The 16,708-nt window shown below is 48.6% G+C and overlaps 1 protein-coding gene across 1 annotated transcript in view; it reads right to left on the bottom strand.

Moving 5' to 3' along the window:
• Nucleotides 1-385: 385 nt before the first annotated feature.
• GAB2 (GRB2 associated binding protein 2) overlaps nucleotides 386-16,708 on the bottom strand; it is a 146,729-nt gene continuing 130,406 nt past the window's right edge. Inside the window, exons 4-10 of the mRNA XM_083736685.1 lie at nucleotides 13,626-14,212; nucleotides 10,988-11,082; nucleotides 9,548-9,830; nucleotides 7,336-7,426; nucleotides 6,504-6,606; nucleotides 4,058-4,183; nucleotides 386-3,016 (exon numbers count right to left, since the gene is read on the bottom strand). Coding sequence (XP_083592811.1) covers nucleotides 2,876-3,016; nucleotides 4,058-4,183; nucleotides 6,504-6,606; nucleotides 7,336-7,426; nucleotides 9,548-9,830; nucleotides 10,988-11,082; nucleotides 13,626-14,212 — 1,426 coding nt within the window. The 3' untranslated portion in view covers nucleotides 386-2,875. The remainder of the gene's footprint in view (nucleotides 3,017-4,057; nucleotides 4,184-6,503; nucleotides 6,607-7,335; nucleotides 7,427-9,547; nucleotides 9,831-10,987; nucleotides 11,083-13,625; nucleotides 14,213-16,708) is intronic.

Genomic DNA, 16,708 nt, shown 5'->3' with positions numbered 1-16,708 from the left:
TCCCATGAGACCAGGGCTCTGCAGGATTTAACTTCCTTCCGCAGGGCCTGTAAGACAGAACCATTCTGCCTGGCCTTTAATTTGAATTCAGCCTGATCTTTTATTCCCCTTCCTTCCCTCCCCCTCCCCTTTTTATGAAGATTACCCGCTCTGGGATCCCACAGCTAAGGACTAATTTAGCCAGCTAGCCCTGTTGATCATCTAATGTTTATTGGATGGATTTCCCCCCCAAAATTGATTTTTGAATTCTGAATTTATTGTTATTCACATTTTATACTGTATTTTATTCTGTTTTTTGTTGCATCAATTAAGTGTTTTAAATTTGTTGTTAGCCACCCTGAGCCCGGTTTTCTGACCTGGGAAGGGCGGGGTATAAATAAAAAAAATCATTATTATTATTTATTAGTAGAGCCAATGAGTTGTATGCAGATGGTTTAATCTCCAGCATTTCCAGTTAGATGGATAAGGTTTCAGGTAACAGGAAAAGATCCTTCTTTCTAACTGAGACTCTGGAGGGATGCTGCCAGTCTGAGTCGGTAATAATGGACTCGGCATAAGGCAGCTTCATATACTGAGCTCTCCATGCACTCACCACATCACGCAGGGACTCCCAGAAGTGCTTTTAAAGTTGTCATTTTTTGCGGGGAAGGGAGGGGTGTCTGCTGATGGTCCAGTATTAGATCCAAAAGGAATCTCTCAGCTACACGAAAAGACACATGGATATTCTAGAAGGGTAAAAGAACTAGATTCTTGCTATTCTAGAGCAGTCGGTCAGAGCATGGTGCAGATCATGCCAAGGACAGCGGTGTATTCCTGCATTGCAGGGAATTAGACTAGATCAGGCATAGGCAAACTCGGCCCTCCAGATGTTTTGGGACTACAATTCCCATCATCCCTGACCACTGGTCCTGTTAGCTAGGGATGATGGGAGTTGTAGTCCCAAAACATCTGGAGGGCCGAGTTTGCCTATGCCTGGACTAGATAATCCCCAGGGTCCCTTCTAACTCTACGATCCTATTATTCTGTTTGGGGCCTGGCCTCTTCATTCTCAACCTGAACTCTGTCCTCCTGGTGTCCTTACAAATTAACTCTGCTACTCCTTCCACAGCAATCTGCGCTCACCCTGGTGCAGCAAGCAAGTTAGTGGGGTTGTTTTCGTGGCCCTACAAAACGGGCTACACCTTTTAATCAACTAGCCTGGACCAAGATGTTATTCCTTTCTCTGACTGATCACCCTGGACAATTTTAGGCAGGGGCTTCTTAATGTCCCCCACCCTGACTTTTTCCAGGGTCCTTGACTTCATGCCATTAGATGGGGAAGAGGTCGAAGTTCTTACAGCATGCAGATAGGAGAATTCTCTCCATAAAGTGGCAGAAACCTGTCACAAAAGGCATCATTTCCATGGCATCCCATCTGGCAGACCCACTGCTGTGATGGCTTCCTGTAACAGCTTCCTTTTTTTTCTAGTCCTCTGTGCTAATGGGATCTTCTGGAGGGACAACTGGCCAGTGATTGTGGCTCTCATGTGACAAGGAGCAACTAGTAAGACATGTTGAGGCTACGGGTTGAGGGCATCACTTAATTCGTAGCCACAATGACACAGAGTTTCAACCCACGTTCAGCTGCTATTCAGTGGCGCATCCACCTTTGCCATTATCCAGACAAGACTAGGAATCTGGAGGATTACCGTGAGACAGGGTTCAAATCTAACAGGGCAATTTTGCTGACATCTGGTGAAATGGGTTCTTTTTTTTAGTGTGTTTTGCACTAAGCATCAAGGCAATGGGCAAATTCAAACCCATGACAGCTGAATATTTGTAAATATTCAACCTTTTGCCAACGTCTGAATTTTCGTTTTGAAAACGCAAAAAGTTCTAACGAGTTTTGAGTGCGCTGGATTTATTGGCAAGCATTGGAAATGAACAGTGGCTATTCCTGGAAATGGAACGTCAGACTGGATAGACCTTTAGCACAACCTGACAGGACTCGTCTGACGGTCTCAACTACGCATCTCATGAGCTGCCAGACATCAAACTCACTCACCTACTAAGCACAACGGCACACCAGCTATCAAACACTTGTCAAACATCAAAGGCTGAACTCAAACATTACAGGATATCAGATACAGATATCAAATATTCCGCGAATGTTCAACAATATGCAAGAATTCAGAAAAGATTCGACATTAAGATTTGCAAAGGGGAATCTCGGAAGGGAACCAACACACTTTTTCAAGAAACTGATATATGCCAAGGAGCAGTGGTCGTTTCCTTACACCCACCATCCTCACAAGAAAAGCTCTCCTAAGTGCTCTGAGGACAAGGATGCCTGTAATCTGCAAGGTAAACCAAAACCAGCGCTTCCACAGGCTTTGCTGAAAATCGAACATGATTAGAGCTGACGCCTGGCCACTTTCTTTTCTGTAGGGATCAGGAGACGGAAGAGGGAGGCAAAAGGGAGACACAAGATCCCAGCAGAAGCCCAGGATTCTGCCATACTGGCACCAGTTTGGCTCGCGGCAGGTGTACTTTGAAGAAGAGGAGAAAACAGTGGATACAAGGCGGGTCTGGTGACGACTGAAAGCATGCAGTGCGTCAAGATTCCCAGTATTGCTATGTTGAATTCTGCAGATAACTTATCCACCAGGAGCTCTGGCATCCTTTAGCACTGGCAAGCAGTTATCAAGCCATGTTCTCCCCCCTGAAGTGAACTTTGCTTTCTTAGTCGACCCTGGCGCTAGCAGTCCTTGCTGAACGACGGCCGGTGGGCCCAGCGCCTTGATGGGCATAACTATTTAGTCTTTGCCCTTCTGGAAGGCTCTCTCTCTCTTTTTCCTCTCTCTTTCTCTTTATCCTGGTGTACCTCTGCCGGCTATTACTTCACCGACTTGTTGGGCTCCGAAGACTGCCGGACGTCTGTCCACTCCTGCATGGTGCTTTGCAAAGCTTGCGTCTTCTCCTTGTCGACTTGTACGTAGTCGACCTTCTCGTCTGAGGCAACCGAGGATGTGGAGGGCTGGTGACAGGGAAGAAGGAAAAAGAAGAGTTTGGATTTGATATCCCGCTTTATCACTACCCGAAGGAGTCTCAAAGTGGCTAACATTCTCCTTTCCCTTCCTCCCCCACAACAAACACTCTGTGAGGTGAGTGGGGCTGAGAGACTTCAGAGAAGTGTGACTGGCCCAAGGTCACCCAGCAGCTGCATGTGGAGGAGCGGGGACGCGAACCAGGTTCACCAGATTACAAGTCTACTGCTCTTAACTACTACACCATACTGGCTCCACCACAAGGAAGCACAAAACAGTTGAACGTGGTTACACATCTACCCCAAAACAGAGTGGGTGGCAGGGGGTGGAGAGAGAAGGGAATCCTTTTCAGCCTGGGGGCCACATTCCCTTATACAAAACCTTTTGGGGACCATATACTAGGTGGTGGGTGTGCCAAGAGGCAAAACGCGGTGGAGCAGCAGTTGTGTCTCTTGTACACATTCCTCTTTAACCAGGCCTTTGGCTGACAGACATCCAATGTCCTTTTAAAATGTGTTGTGGGGCCATTATTGGGTTGCTATTGTTATTTTATTTTTATTATGTGTTTTGTGTTTTTATATTGTGATTTTACATTGTGAACTGCCCTGAGACCTGCGGGTATAGCGTAGTATACTAATTGAAATAACGATGATGATGATAATAATAATAATGATAATAATGATGATGATGATGATACACAAGCCATGTATAGTTCAGAGGGTGCTATAATAATAATAATAATAATAATAATAATAATAATAATAATATTTATACCTCGCCCTTCCCGGTTCAAAAACCAGGCTCAGGGCAGCTAACAACAAATTTAAAACACTTAATTGTAAAAGCAGCATAAAATACAGTATAAAAACATGAATAACAATAAAATTCAAAGTTCAGAAATCAATTTAGGGGGAATCCATCTAATAAATATTAGATAATCACCAGGGCTAGCAGAAAGTGCGCTGCTTGAATGGGACAGAACATTCCTTGTTTGCACCCCATCTGATTAATGCAAAGTCTTTGGGCTATACCTTTCTGTGAGGGCCAGGTGAGCTCGGCTGGAAGTCCAGAGCCAGGTAATCAACATTTCCTGTGCTCTTTTTCGTGGCTGGGCTGCTTGTGCCGCTGGGGATGGGCGAGGCAGAGACAGGGTTTTGCTGGAAAAGACAAGTGAAGGAACAAGTGAAAAAGAAACCACAGTCGGAAGCCAAGGTCTGTTCTTGGACTCCTGCTCATGGTTTGGTTTGAAGAAAGAAACCACAACTCTGGCTCACACCGAAAGCTTTGTGGTTCATTCCCCGACTTCCATCAAAGCGGGGACAGCTTGAGCTGCCTGCATTAACATATACGGCTTATGTACAGACTATAGTTTTCCCAACTAAGCTGAGTGGCCGGCTGGTGGCCTCAGACTCGGTGTCAGTGGTTGGTTAGGCCAGGCATTAGTCAAGGGCCCCAGGGTCTCAGAAGGGCCCCTCGCAGACATGACCCAGCCATCTCACCAACCATTGTCCTTCCTGCTGGATGAGAAGTAGTGCGGTTTCTAGATGGGAGCCCCATTCTGTCAAGTACGGGAGTTCCCCTCTCCCTTCTTGTAGCTCACCGATAAGAATTAACAAGTACAGATAGGTAGCCGTGTTGGCCTGCCATAGTCAAAACACTGGAAGGAATTTTTTTGTTTTGAAGAATTAACAAGCATTTGGTAGATTTATGGTCCTTTTATTACAGCAAGTACAAACACACAACCCTTCGCGAGGGTATCAGTTGCTCGCTCTGACCCCCCCCAACTTTCACAGCAAGAAGTGTTGGTGCTGATCTTGAAAGCCCTAAACGGCCTCGGTCCAGTATACCTGAAGGAGCGTCTCCACCTCCATCATTCTGCCCAGACACTGAGGTCCAGCTCTGAGGGCCTTCTGCCGGTTCCCTCGCTGCGAGAAGTGAGGTTACAGGGAACCAGGCAGAGGGCCTTCTCGGTAGTGGCACGCACCCTGTGGAATGCCCTCCCACCAGATGTCAAAGAGAAGAACAACTACCAGACTTTTAGAAGACATCTGAAGGCAGCCCTGTTTAGGGAAGCTTTTAATGTTTATTAGGTTATTGTATTTTAGTGTTTTGTTGGAAGCCGCCCAGAGTGGCTGGGGAAACCCAGCCAGATGGGCAGGGTATAAATAAATTATTATTATTATTATTATTATTATTATTATTATTATTATTATTATTACTGCACCAACAGGAGGTCCCCCCTCCCCTGCATCTCCTTTGTTCTCTGACATGCTCGGACCCCGCCCCCCACTCTCGATTGATGTATTGCCCAGCTGCTCCCTCCTTCTGGTTGCTTAGCTACTATCTCATAACAAGGTAGTTCCTCTCTCAACTGTGCAGTTTCTGTATCTGCCTGTCTCTCTGCTTCTGGAAACACTGGAAGCAGGGTGGGTGGCAGAAAAAATCCTCCCTCCTCTTCCGTTAGGAGCTGATGTCCCTGAGATTTCATTTCCCAATCCTTCAATCCAGCCTAGCCCATCACACATTCTCAGTGGTGGTCGTCTGTCTTAATTTACCCAAAATGCAATGCCCCGGCCTATAGAGCTATAAAACCTAGACCAAAGCTCTAAATCTATAGAGAAGGAATGGAAGAGCACCTGCTTTGCATGCATAAAGTCCCAGGGTCAATCGCAGGCAGGGCTGGAAGAGAGCCCTCTCTAAAATCGCCGAGAGTTGCTGCCAGTCCGTGTAGGCAATACTACACTGGATGGGCCCCAATGGTCTCTCTCAGTACAGGGCAGCTTACTGTGCTGAGGCCAGGCATTGCATTTTGGGTAAATTAAGATGGCAGGCCTGTTGTCTTTGTCCATGGAGTTTTCTTGGCAGGGATGCTGGAGTGGCTTGCAGAGACATCACCTTGCCAACAAAGGTCCATGTAGTGAAAGCTATGGTTTTCCCAGCAGTGATGTATGGAAGTGAGAGCTGGACCATAAAGAAGGCTGATAGCCGAATAATTGATGCTTTTGAATTCTGGTGCTGGAGGAGACTCTTGAGAGTCCCATGGACTGCAAGAAGATCAAACCTCTCCATTCTGAAGGAAATCAGCCCTGAGTGCTCACTGGAAGGACAGATCCTGAAGCTGAGACTCATGAGAAGAGAAGACTCCCTGGAAAAGACCCTGATGTTGGGAAAGATGGAGGGCACAAGGAGAAGGGGACGACAGAGGACGAGATGGTGGGACAGTGTTCTCGAAGCTACCAGCATGAGTTTGACCAAACTGCGGGAGGCAGTGGAAGACAGGAGTGCCTGGCGTGCTCTGGTCTATGGGGTCACAAAGAGTCGGACACGACTAAACGACTAAGCCACCAGGGGTTCCAATGCTGCTCACCCTCTGCTAAAATGTGAGCTGGGGTTGGGACCACTAAGGACAAGGGAGGAAGACGGAGTATGGAGAGAGAAGTTGGGTTGTACTAAGAGATGGATTCTGCAGGGACTTACCATGGCCACGTAATTCTCTTCGCTGTCCCCGGAGTCTGTGCTGGTGATGCTCTGGGTGGAGATGGGACGACAGTATTGGGAAAAGTTGGAGTTGAAGGTCTGGCTGCAATGAGAGTTGAGAAGATGAGTTGGGCTAGGCAAGGTCCCTTACACATCCTGTCCCCGTCCCCCCCCCCCCCAGAAATATACTCGGAGTTGAGAGTGGATTTCATGCTCTTTATTCAGCTCATAGTGGTGAGGAGGAATGGAGGCTCCCCCAGAATGTCTGCTTTATATACATTATTTACACAATGGGCCCCACGTGATTGGCTAATTCCGGAATTCTCCTGTAGGCCAATCAGGTTGCGGATTCACTTCCACCTGGAGCTGGATTGGGTGGCTCCTGTGGACCAATCAGACTGCTGCATTCTGGATCCTATTGTTCTAGGACCAATCAGACTGCTGCATTCTGGATCCTATTGTTCTAGGACCAATCAGACTGCTGCATTCTGGATCCTATTCAACTCAGTACATAACACCCCTATTTGCACAATCTGCTGGCGTGTTGAATGGGGACTCTGTGCATGCCCCAACAGCTTTCCCCGGGAAAACTTGCTCTTTGGTGCTAAATCGGAACAAACGGCAATCCACGGAGAACTCAATTACTGTTTGTTCCGATTGAGTGCTAAAACTGCGAGTTTTCCCGGGGGAAAGAGGAGGGTGAGAACGGATGTGTGAATAAGCCCTTCTTCAACCCTCTGTTGACCCCATGGAGAGCCCTTGCCCTGTTTCATGGGCAAGGTCTTCACTTAAGGAGGCTGGTCGCTTTGAGAGCAAAGGGTCCCTTACTCACCCAGGCCTGGACCAGGATTTGGTGACCGGCGATTTGAAGGGAAGCTCATCGATAACGGTGTTGTTCCTCAAGTCCAGAGGCGTTGGCTTTGCTGGAGCGGAAAGAGATCTGAGTAAGGCCTGAGCAATCATTTAATGGGACGCAGGTGGCGCTGTGGGTAAAACCTCAGCGCCTAGGACTTGTCGATCGCATGGTCGGCGGTTCGAATCCCCGCGGCGGGGTGCGCTCCCGTCGTCCAGTCCCAGCGCCTGCCAACCTAGCAGTTCGAAAGCACCCCCGGGTGCAAGTAGATAAATAGGGACCGCTTACCAGCGGGAAGGTAAACGGCGTTCCGTGTGCTGCTCTGGCTCGCCAGATGCAGCTTGTCACGCTGGCCATGTGACCCGGAAGTGTCTGCGGACAGCGCTGGCTCCCGGCCTCTAGAGTGAGATGAGCGCACAACCCTAGAGTCTGTCAAGACTGGCCCATACGGGCAGGGGTACCTTTACCTTTAATCATTTAATGGGCACTTGATTGAATGGACTTTTCAGGGGACTGCCATCGGAACAGGGGAGGGAGGCAGGGGGGCCATGGGGATACAGAGTGCTTCCAAAAATCCTGAGGAGCAGGTCCTCCTCCAGCGGTGGTGAAAGCCACACCTCCAGTGAAGGAGATAGAGGAGGGACCAGCCAAGTGGGGGAGGAGCTTGAGGATGCTGCTGAGAGCCCCAGCGCCTCACATAGCCAGGCTGGCCAGGAGGGATGCATGCCCCTTCCGTTGCCCAGCCTGCGCAGAGGGGTGAAACGTAAGGAAGGGAGGCGGAGCCTTGGGGTACCGAAGCTTTTCTGTTGGGGCAGAAGCCGGAAGGGGCCACTCCCAGATTCTGCAAGAAGGACATGAACTTTGAGTTTCTGCACTGTAAATAGTCTGCTTTTAAATTCTGGTGCTGGAGGAGACTCTTGAGAGTCCCATGGACTGCAAGAAGATCAAACCTCTCCATTCTTAAGGAAATCAGGCCTGAGTGCTCACTGGAAGGACAGATCCTGAAGCTGAGGCTCCAAGATTTTGGCCACCTCATGAGAAGAGAAGACTCCCTGGAAAAGACCCTGATGTTGGGAAAGATGGAGGGCACAAGGAGAAGGGGACGGCAGAGGACGAGATGGTGGGACAGTGTTCTCGAAGCTACCAGCATGAGTTTGACCAAACTGTGGGAGGCAGTGGAAGACAGGAGTGCCTGGCGTGCTCTGGTCCAGGGGGTCACAAAGAGTCGGACTCGACTAAATGACTAAACAACAACAAAAATAGTTTGCGCCAACAAAACCTGTAAAAGACAGGTCGGAGTCTTGCCTGCTTACTCACAAGCAACCACCACCGGCATCTGACAGGACTGATTGAAAAAACAGGAATTTGGCAGGCAACTGGTCGGCCACTGTGAGAACAGGATGCTGGACTAGCTGTTGGCCTCATCTAGAAGGTTCTTCTTAGGTTCTTATGGCAGAGACTGGCAGCCTCCTGACGTGCGGATATTAGCCACTAAACGCAGTTTCAAGCAACTCCTGCAGCCTAGCTGACCCGGAAGCTGTACGCCGGCTCCCTCAGCCAATAAAGCGAGATGAGCGCTGCAACCCCAGAGTCGGCCACGACTGGACCTCATGGTGAGGGGTCCCTTTACCCCTCTATAAAATGCTATTCACAATAAAGCAGTGAAATGAAAGATAAGATATCAGAAAAAAGAACAAAGAAAAAAGAAAGAAGTAAAAGAAAAAAAATCATAGGTGAATTTTTTTTAAAGTAGATAAGTACGCACAATACATAGCCGTTTCCTGTCTATATTTATATTCAATTGTCTGTCATTTTCTGTCATGACAGAAAATAGAGAAAGATGGAAAGGAATTGCTGAAGCAATTAATAGAAGTGGAATACGAAAAGGGAGGTGAGAGGAGGTCGATGAAACAAGGGAATGAAAGATAAGGCATTGAAATGGAATGATGTATGTTTTTAAATTGTTTTTGCTCTGTTTTGTTTAGTCTAATGTGTTAATGTTGCGTTGTGTACTGTTTATATATTGTATTGTATTGTTTTTTCTTTCTTTTGCTTCTTCTTCTTTTTCTTTTCTTTTTTGTAAGGTTTAAAAGTAATAAATATTATTTTTTAAAAATATATATATATTTATATTCAATTGTATAATTTCATCTTGTCTGCCACGGGCAGTTTGGAGGGGAGCAGAGCTTACCTTTGCGGTCTGGCTTGAGGTTGCGGTTGACGGGCGGGGGCTGGATTTCGCTCATCCTCCTGTGGAGCTGAGAACTGCTGCTACCTTTGTGAACCGGGAAGGTAGAGGAGGACATGCCCATCAAGTCCAGGTGCTGAGGCCCAGGGCTCATGGGGATGTAGAGGTGCTGGGAGTTGTCGTTCGACCTCTCCGTGCTGACCAGGACCGAAGAGCCTGGGTTCATGGGGACATAGTTGTCTTCCGAGTCCGCGCTGTGAGAGCGAGCCACCGTCGCCTTGTTTTGCTGGGGAAGGGAGAAAGAAGGTGGTGACCCATGAATGGGAGCGGAGTTGGTGAGGAAAGGCGGCAAAGAGGAAAAATTCAGGTTCTAGGTCAGGGGTCAGCAAACTTTTTCAGCAGGGGGCCGGTCCGCTGTCCCTCAGACCTTGTGGGGGGCCGGACTATATTTTGAAAAAAATAATGAACAAACTCCTATGCCCCACAAATAACCCAGAGATGCATTTTAAATAAAGGCACACATTCTACTCATGTAAAAACACCAGGCAGGCCTGACAAATAACCCAGTACAGTGGTACCTCGGGTTAAGTACTTAACACGTTCCGGAGGTCCGTTCTTAACCTGAAACTGTTCTTAACCTGAAGCACCACTTTAGCTAATGGGGCCTCCTGCTGCCGCCGGGCTGCCGGAGCACAATTTCTGTTCTCATCCTGAAGCAAAGTTCTTAACCTGAGGTACTATTTCTGGGTTAGCGGAGTCTGTAACGTGAAGCGTATGTAAACTGGAGCGTATGTAACCCGATGTACCACTGTAGATGCATTTTAAATAAAAGGACGCATTCTACTCATGCAAAAACACGCTGATTCCTGGACCGTCCACGGGCCGGATTTAGAAGGCAAATTGGCTGGAACTGGCCTCTGGGCCTTAGTTTGCCTACCCATGGTCTAGGTTTTTGGAATTTTTTGCAAGGCAGCTTTCTGAGAAGCAGAGATTTTATATTATTTATATATTGAATTTATATACCGCCCTATACCTGGGAGTCTCTAGGTGGTGGAAAGAACAAAATCAAGACATAAAAGCACAATAATAAAAATAAAAACAGCAACCCAATAGCCCCTCCCACAAAAAACACCACATTTTAAAAGGGCATAGGATGTAAACCGGAACAACCAAAGGCTTGGGTAAAAAGAAACGTTTTTGCCTGGCGCCTAAAGGTGTATAATGAAGGCGCCAGGTGAACTTCCCTGGGGAGAGCATTCCACAGACAGGGAGCCACTGCAGAGAAGGCCCCGTTTTCCTGTTGCCACCCTCCGAACCTCTTGAGGAGGGGGTACATGAAGGAGGGCCTCAGAAGATGATCTCGGGGTATATATGTGTGTATGCATAGAAAACCTCAAGTTGCTAGTCCTTAGGACACCAGCTAACTGAGCACCCGTAGCTTACCAGATATGAGTTGAATCCAGCATTCACAGACTCTGTCGACTGAACTGCACTGCTGCTGCTGTGCTGAGGATATTCATAGGTTTCACAAGACGAAGCTGAAATCAGTGACATCGAAACCACAGTGAACAAGCAGTAAAAAAAAAGGTTATTAAGAGGATCAACTGAGTGGGTTCTCCAAATTCCTTTTAGATAGAGAACAAACAAAAGCCAAAATTCCTAGAGTGCAGATTTTATGAGAGTTGGATGAAGTTGTACATTATCTACACCCTCAGGGGAACTGACTAATGCAGGTCACGCAACAGATACAGCTCTTTCCTTTAACATGCCACCACCACTTCTTGCCCCACGCTGTCTAACAGTAGAGCCGGACAGGCCCCAGAACTGGGAGGAAATTTGTCCCGCCTCTGTTTTTTTTTTTTACATTAAGGTCCTTCTGGAACAGGAACTCTATTTCTGAGTGATGGAGATGGAAGAGTGTTGTGTCCATGTATTGTTGGCATCCGTCTGTCTCTAGAGACAATGGAGTGTGCCTCCGGGGGTGAAGGGAAATGGCTGCATCTGCAGCACTCAAGTGACCTCTCTGGGGCGCAGGCCTGGGCAGTGTGTAGGGAGGTCCTGGGCTGCCCAGAAGACAAGACCCCACTCTCAGCCTTGATGCGATGGTCCAAAGGAAAGCTGAGCAAGACGTCTGACACCAGCTAGGCTGCAGGAGTTGCTGGAAGGAGGCGTACAAGGTACCACCCAACCATCTTAGAGACTCAACTTTGGATTTGTGGAGCGTTTACTCCTTAGCCTTTTCTTCTCCAGAAGATGTCCCTCAAGGCAGTGGAGGTTTAGGACCAGAGTTTTCCCTCTCCTAGATGGGCTACCTTCCCAAGTGGATGAGACTCAAATGCCCCTCACTTCCCTTTACAGCATATGCAGAAATCACCTTCTTGGCCTTTGGACTCACTCTTGGTCTCATCTGTTTAAGCCACCAGAGCCTGTCTTGGCATGCAGGGCAAGTCCCCAACTCAGGGTCAGGGTACAAAGAATCGGATCCCTCCCTCTGTGGTAGTGAACAAGCAAATCAAACAAAAGGAGCGTTCTTACCAGTTAGTTTCTTTAATAATAATCACAGCGAGAGACAAAGCAATGTATATCTCTCTCTAGAAATGGCATTGTTCCCAGTAAAGGCTCACATCCACTGTCCCTACTAATTTATGCCACGTAATCTGAGCTGGTTGCCCCTGTGCCCTCTGTTCTATCACTTTCCAAGCCTGTCTAGTCTTAGGCGAAAGGGGGGGGGGGTCAGGAATGATCTCCAAGGACACTGAATCTGCCAGCTGTCTCCTAGTGTTTCTGTGCTGGGCCCGGGGGTAACCTATGAAAAGTGGTCCAGGACCGGATCAGAATCTGGAGGTTCCGCTGGGAGTCAGTCTGACAGGGCCAAGGCAGGACATGAGGCAGGAAACCAGGCAAGGACAGGATCTAGCATACAGCAATGTTGCTCCCGCAACCTGGGGCAGGTTCTGACAACCTTTTATCTTTGTCAAGGTAGTGGCCGGTCCTGACCCCCCCGGAGACTTACCTCCCTGTTTCGCCCGAAGGCAATCACTCCTCCTGCGAGTACTCAGGTCTCTCCTTCTCTCAGAACTCAGTCTCTGCAGCTTGGGAGATGTCAGTGGGTTACTAGACCCAGAGGCCACCTCAGCCTCCCCTGACCCAACCGGTAGTGGAGCAGCTGTAAGTGATGGCCCAGCTGAAGGCCACAAGGTCATCCCCACATCTGGAGCCAGGGCAGGCTCAGGCCCCTGACTCGGCCCAGCTGGTGTTTGTTGCAGGGGAATCTGTGCAGACTGGGACTCTTCAGGATCAGGCCCCAGACTTGGTTCAGATGATGCCTGAGGCAAAGGATCCGGTGCAGACTGAGACTCCTCTGGTTCTGAGTCCGAGCCCGAATCCCAGGCCATCACAGTTTCCTTTTCTTGCTGTTCCTCACCCAGTATTTCCCAGCTTTCCCCCCTGAACTATGCCCTTCTGCAAACCACTGTTCTAAATCAATACTGTCCTCCTGCCCTTGGGAAGGTTCAGGAGAGGGGGCGGCAGCTCCCACCAGTCCTCCTCAGTCCAGCCCCTGACACTCACTGAGGGTTGGATAATCATTGGTTGCCCTCAGCTGTTTTAGTCGGTCAGTGGAAGCTGTTTCCCGGGGTGCGGCCACTGTCTCATGCTGGCAGCTTCTAGGAGCTGATTGCAAGGTGGGGACCAAAGGTGGACAAGCTACCCCTGAAGGAGCATGACATGTCCCCCATCGGAGGCACTGCCCCTCCCCTAACAGCCCAGGAACTCCAGCTCCTGCCCAAAGCCTTGGAGAACCGCTGGCAGTCATAGCAGTATAGCCACCTACAGTGGTACCTCGGGTTAAGTACTTAATTCATTCTGGAGGTCCGTTCTTAACTTGAAACTGTTCTTAACCTGAAGCACCACTTTAGCTGATGGGGCCTCCCGCTGCCGCCACATGATTTCTGTTCTCATCCTGAAGCAAAGTTCTTAACCCGAGGTACTATTTCTGGGTTAGCGGAGTCTGTAACCTGAAGCGTATGTAACCCGAGGTACCACTGTATAGTCATCCAGTGCAAACAGCCCCAATACGCACCTCGATGCAGCCGGCAGTTCTCCATGGCAGGCAGCGTATTCCTTCTGGGAATGGTAGCAGCAACTGAGCCCACGGCTAGGCCTTCGCTGTCCAGCAGGCGTTGCTGAGGGCTGCCCCACCGTGTCTCCGCCTGCCCTGGTTTAGGCGGCCTAGGTGGGGGAGTGGCGGGCGTTTCGTTGGAGGCTACCCCCAGGGTGTTGTGGTTCTTGTCCAGCGTGAATGTCCTTGGAATCTGATAAATGGACAGAGGGGTGCCCGGGACGTCGTATGAGTCAGTGGACAGCTCCCCAAAGTCCTTGCAAAGGGTGTTGTTGGGGGTTTTGAAGGTGTACACCTCCTCGCTATCCGTTTCGGAACCCGTGAGGCTGGATTTGGTGTGCGTGTAGCACCCAAAACTCCTCGGAAGGTCGTAGGCACTGTCCCTGAGCTCCGAGTTGTGCCGGCTTGGCTTGGGCAGGCTGTAGAAGCCGTGGACTTGCCCGCCCACCCCGTTGACACAGTGCCCGTTCCCCTGAGACAGCTTCTGGACAGATGGGTCGCTTCTCATGAAGAACGAGGATCTTGTGGCTTGAGAGAAACTAGCACTCCTAAAACGTAAAGTGGGAGAGAAGCCGTGAGGCAGAGATTCACACTGGGCCCTGCCTATGGTGACAGCAGTTGTGAAATTAAAAGACACCTGCTTCTTGGGAGGAAAGCAATGACAAACCTAGACAGCATCTTAAAAAGCAGAGGCATCACCATGTCAACAAAGGTCCATATAGTTAAAGCTATATAGTAGATATAGTAAAGCAGTAGTGATGTACGGAAGTGAGAGCTGGACCATAAAGAAGGCTGATCGCCGAAGAATGGATGCTTTTGAATTCTGGTGCTGGAGGAGACTCTTGAGAGTCCCATGGACTGCAAGAAGATCAAACCTCTCCATTCTGAAGGAAATCAGCCCTGAGTGCTACGAACATGAGTTTGACCAAACTGCGGGAGGCAGTGGAAGACAGGAATGCCTGGCATGCTCTGGTCCATGGGGTCACAAAGAGTCGGACATGACTAAATGACTAAACAACAACAAATATCTTCCTATATAAATAGAAATGTAATGTGTCGGCACGCTCTGCAGCATGCGGAACAGCAGGCCGGGTGAGCCGTTCAACAGAGGGAGGGAAGTCACCTTCCTCCACATTAAAGATGTCTGCAGTGAGGTGTAACATGGCAGAGGGGCTTCACATAGCAGTTTAGCAAGCTCTCCAACTCCATTAACATTTGGAAAATGCAATCTAATTTAGGGATAGGTGGGGATTTGTCAGAGAAGTCTCAGTACCTCAACAAATTATAATTTTCACGATTCTTGGAGAAATGTTGTAACAGCCTGGTATAAAACTTTAATGGGTTTATAGTGTAGAGACGCTAACCTCTCAGACCCCAACTGTGGGATCGTAGCAGTAACTGGTCTGTGTGATGTGATCTTACGTACAGCTCTGAGCTTCACATAGTGGCCTGTAAAATGGTGAATAATTGTCTTGGGTCACACAAGTGTTGTGAAAGGAAATTTGCAGCCTTGGCAACAATGAAGATGAGTACTATGGGATACAATTACTCACACTTCATTGCAACGACAATCCCAGAGCAGGTTACATAAGCCATTAAAATAGCAGAGAGACAATAAAATATTACAAATAAATGGACCATGCAACTTGCAGCAAGCAGAAAATCGAAAGGGTAATGGCAAACAGGCACTATGCCCAGCAAACGCCTAAGTGTTTGGGTGGCATCTAAAACTCTTAATAACTGGCACCAGCTGCATCTCAGAAAGGAGGAAGTTCTATAACTGGGGGGGGGGCCACCACCAAGAAAGCTGTCCCTTGGGTTGCGGCACTGCAAATATCAAATAGCTACCGCTCCACCAGGAGAACCTCCCTCGCAGATTTGAATGCACCAATGTGCACATACCCACACCAGATCTTAATAAACACACACACAATTTTAAATTATTATTATTTTAAGAGAAAGAGCAAGGGAAGTTCATTCAGTCATCCCATCAGCTGGGATTTAAATTTAAGAATTTAAAGGTAAAGGACCCTTGGATGGTTAAGTCCAGTCAAAGGCAACTATGGGGCGTGGTGCTCATCTCGCCTTTCAGGCTAAGGGAGCCGGCCTCTGTCCACAGACAGCTTTCCGGGTCATGTGGCCAGCAAGACTAAACTGCTTCTGGCACAATGGGGCACCGTGACGGAAGCCAGAGTGCATGGAAACTCTGTTTACGTTCCTGCCGCAGCGGTACCTATTTATCTACTTGCACTGGTGTGCTTTTGAACTGCTAGGTTGGCAGGAGCTGGGACAGAGCAATGGGAGCTCGCCCTGTCGCCAGGATTTGAACCGCCGACCTTCTGATTGGCAAGCCCAAGAGGCTCAGTGGTTTAGACCACAGCGCCACCCGCATCCCATTGCTGCACAATGGAACTTCCCCTTCCTCTCTGATCCCCTGCAAATTCCAAATGCTCTAGTAGGTCCTCCAACCCTCTGGAGCAGAGTTTTGGGGTGTGTTGGGTGGTAGAGGGTTTGGGGAAGCTCCACTGCCGATGCAGACATCTATTCCTCTCATGCAGTGCTATTGCTGGATGCAACCCATGCTGTGGAAAGGTCCCAAATGGCTGGATACAAAGGGTTTTTAATGACCTTCCATTAGTTCCATCAGAAGTGAAGCATACTTTTAATTATTAATGCAAAACAGATGTAGGGGTGAAATTCTCTTGAACCCAGGAAAGCCCTGGGATTCACCGAGAATCCAGCTGTGATTCAAGCATGTTGGGAAATTCTGATTCACACGGCTGGTACCTCTCCAGCTGTCACCCACCGTCCTTTGGGCCATTTATGGGTCCCTTCCTCTCATCCTTCCCACATCATGTTCCCAGTATGTTCCAGTATGGTTTGATGGGAAGGAAATGGCAAGAAGCGTTCATCCTCTAGGGAAACTGGAAACCAGTATAATGATAACAAACCAACGGGGAGCAACAGAAACAAAAAGCCATAACACTGCTAGAATAAAGAAGGCTAATGTATGGAAGTGAGAGCTGGACCATAAAGAAGGCTGA

This window comes from Podarcis gaigeae (assembly GCF_964106915.1).
Source record: "Podarcis gaigeae genome assembly, chromosome: 4".
NCBI lineage: Eukaryota > Metazoa > Chordata > Lepidosauria > Squamata > Lacertidae > Podarcis > Podarcis gaigeae.
Note: the sequence above shows the minus strand (reverse complement) of the source record. Positions and strands in the feature narration are given on the sequence as shown.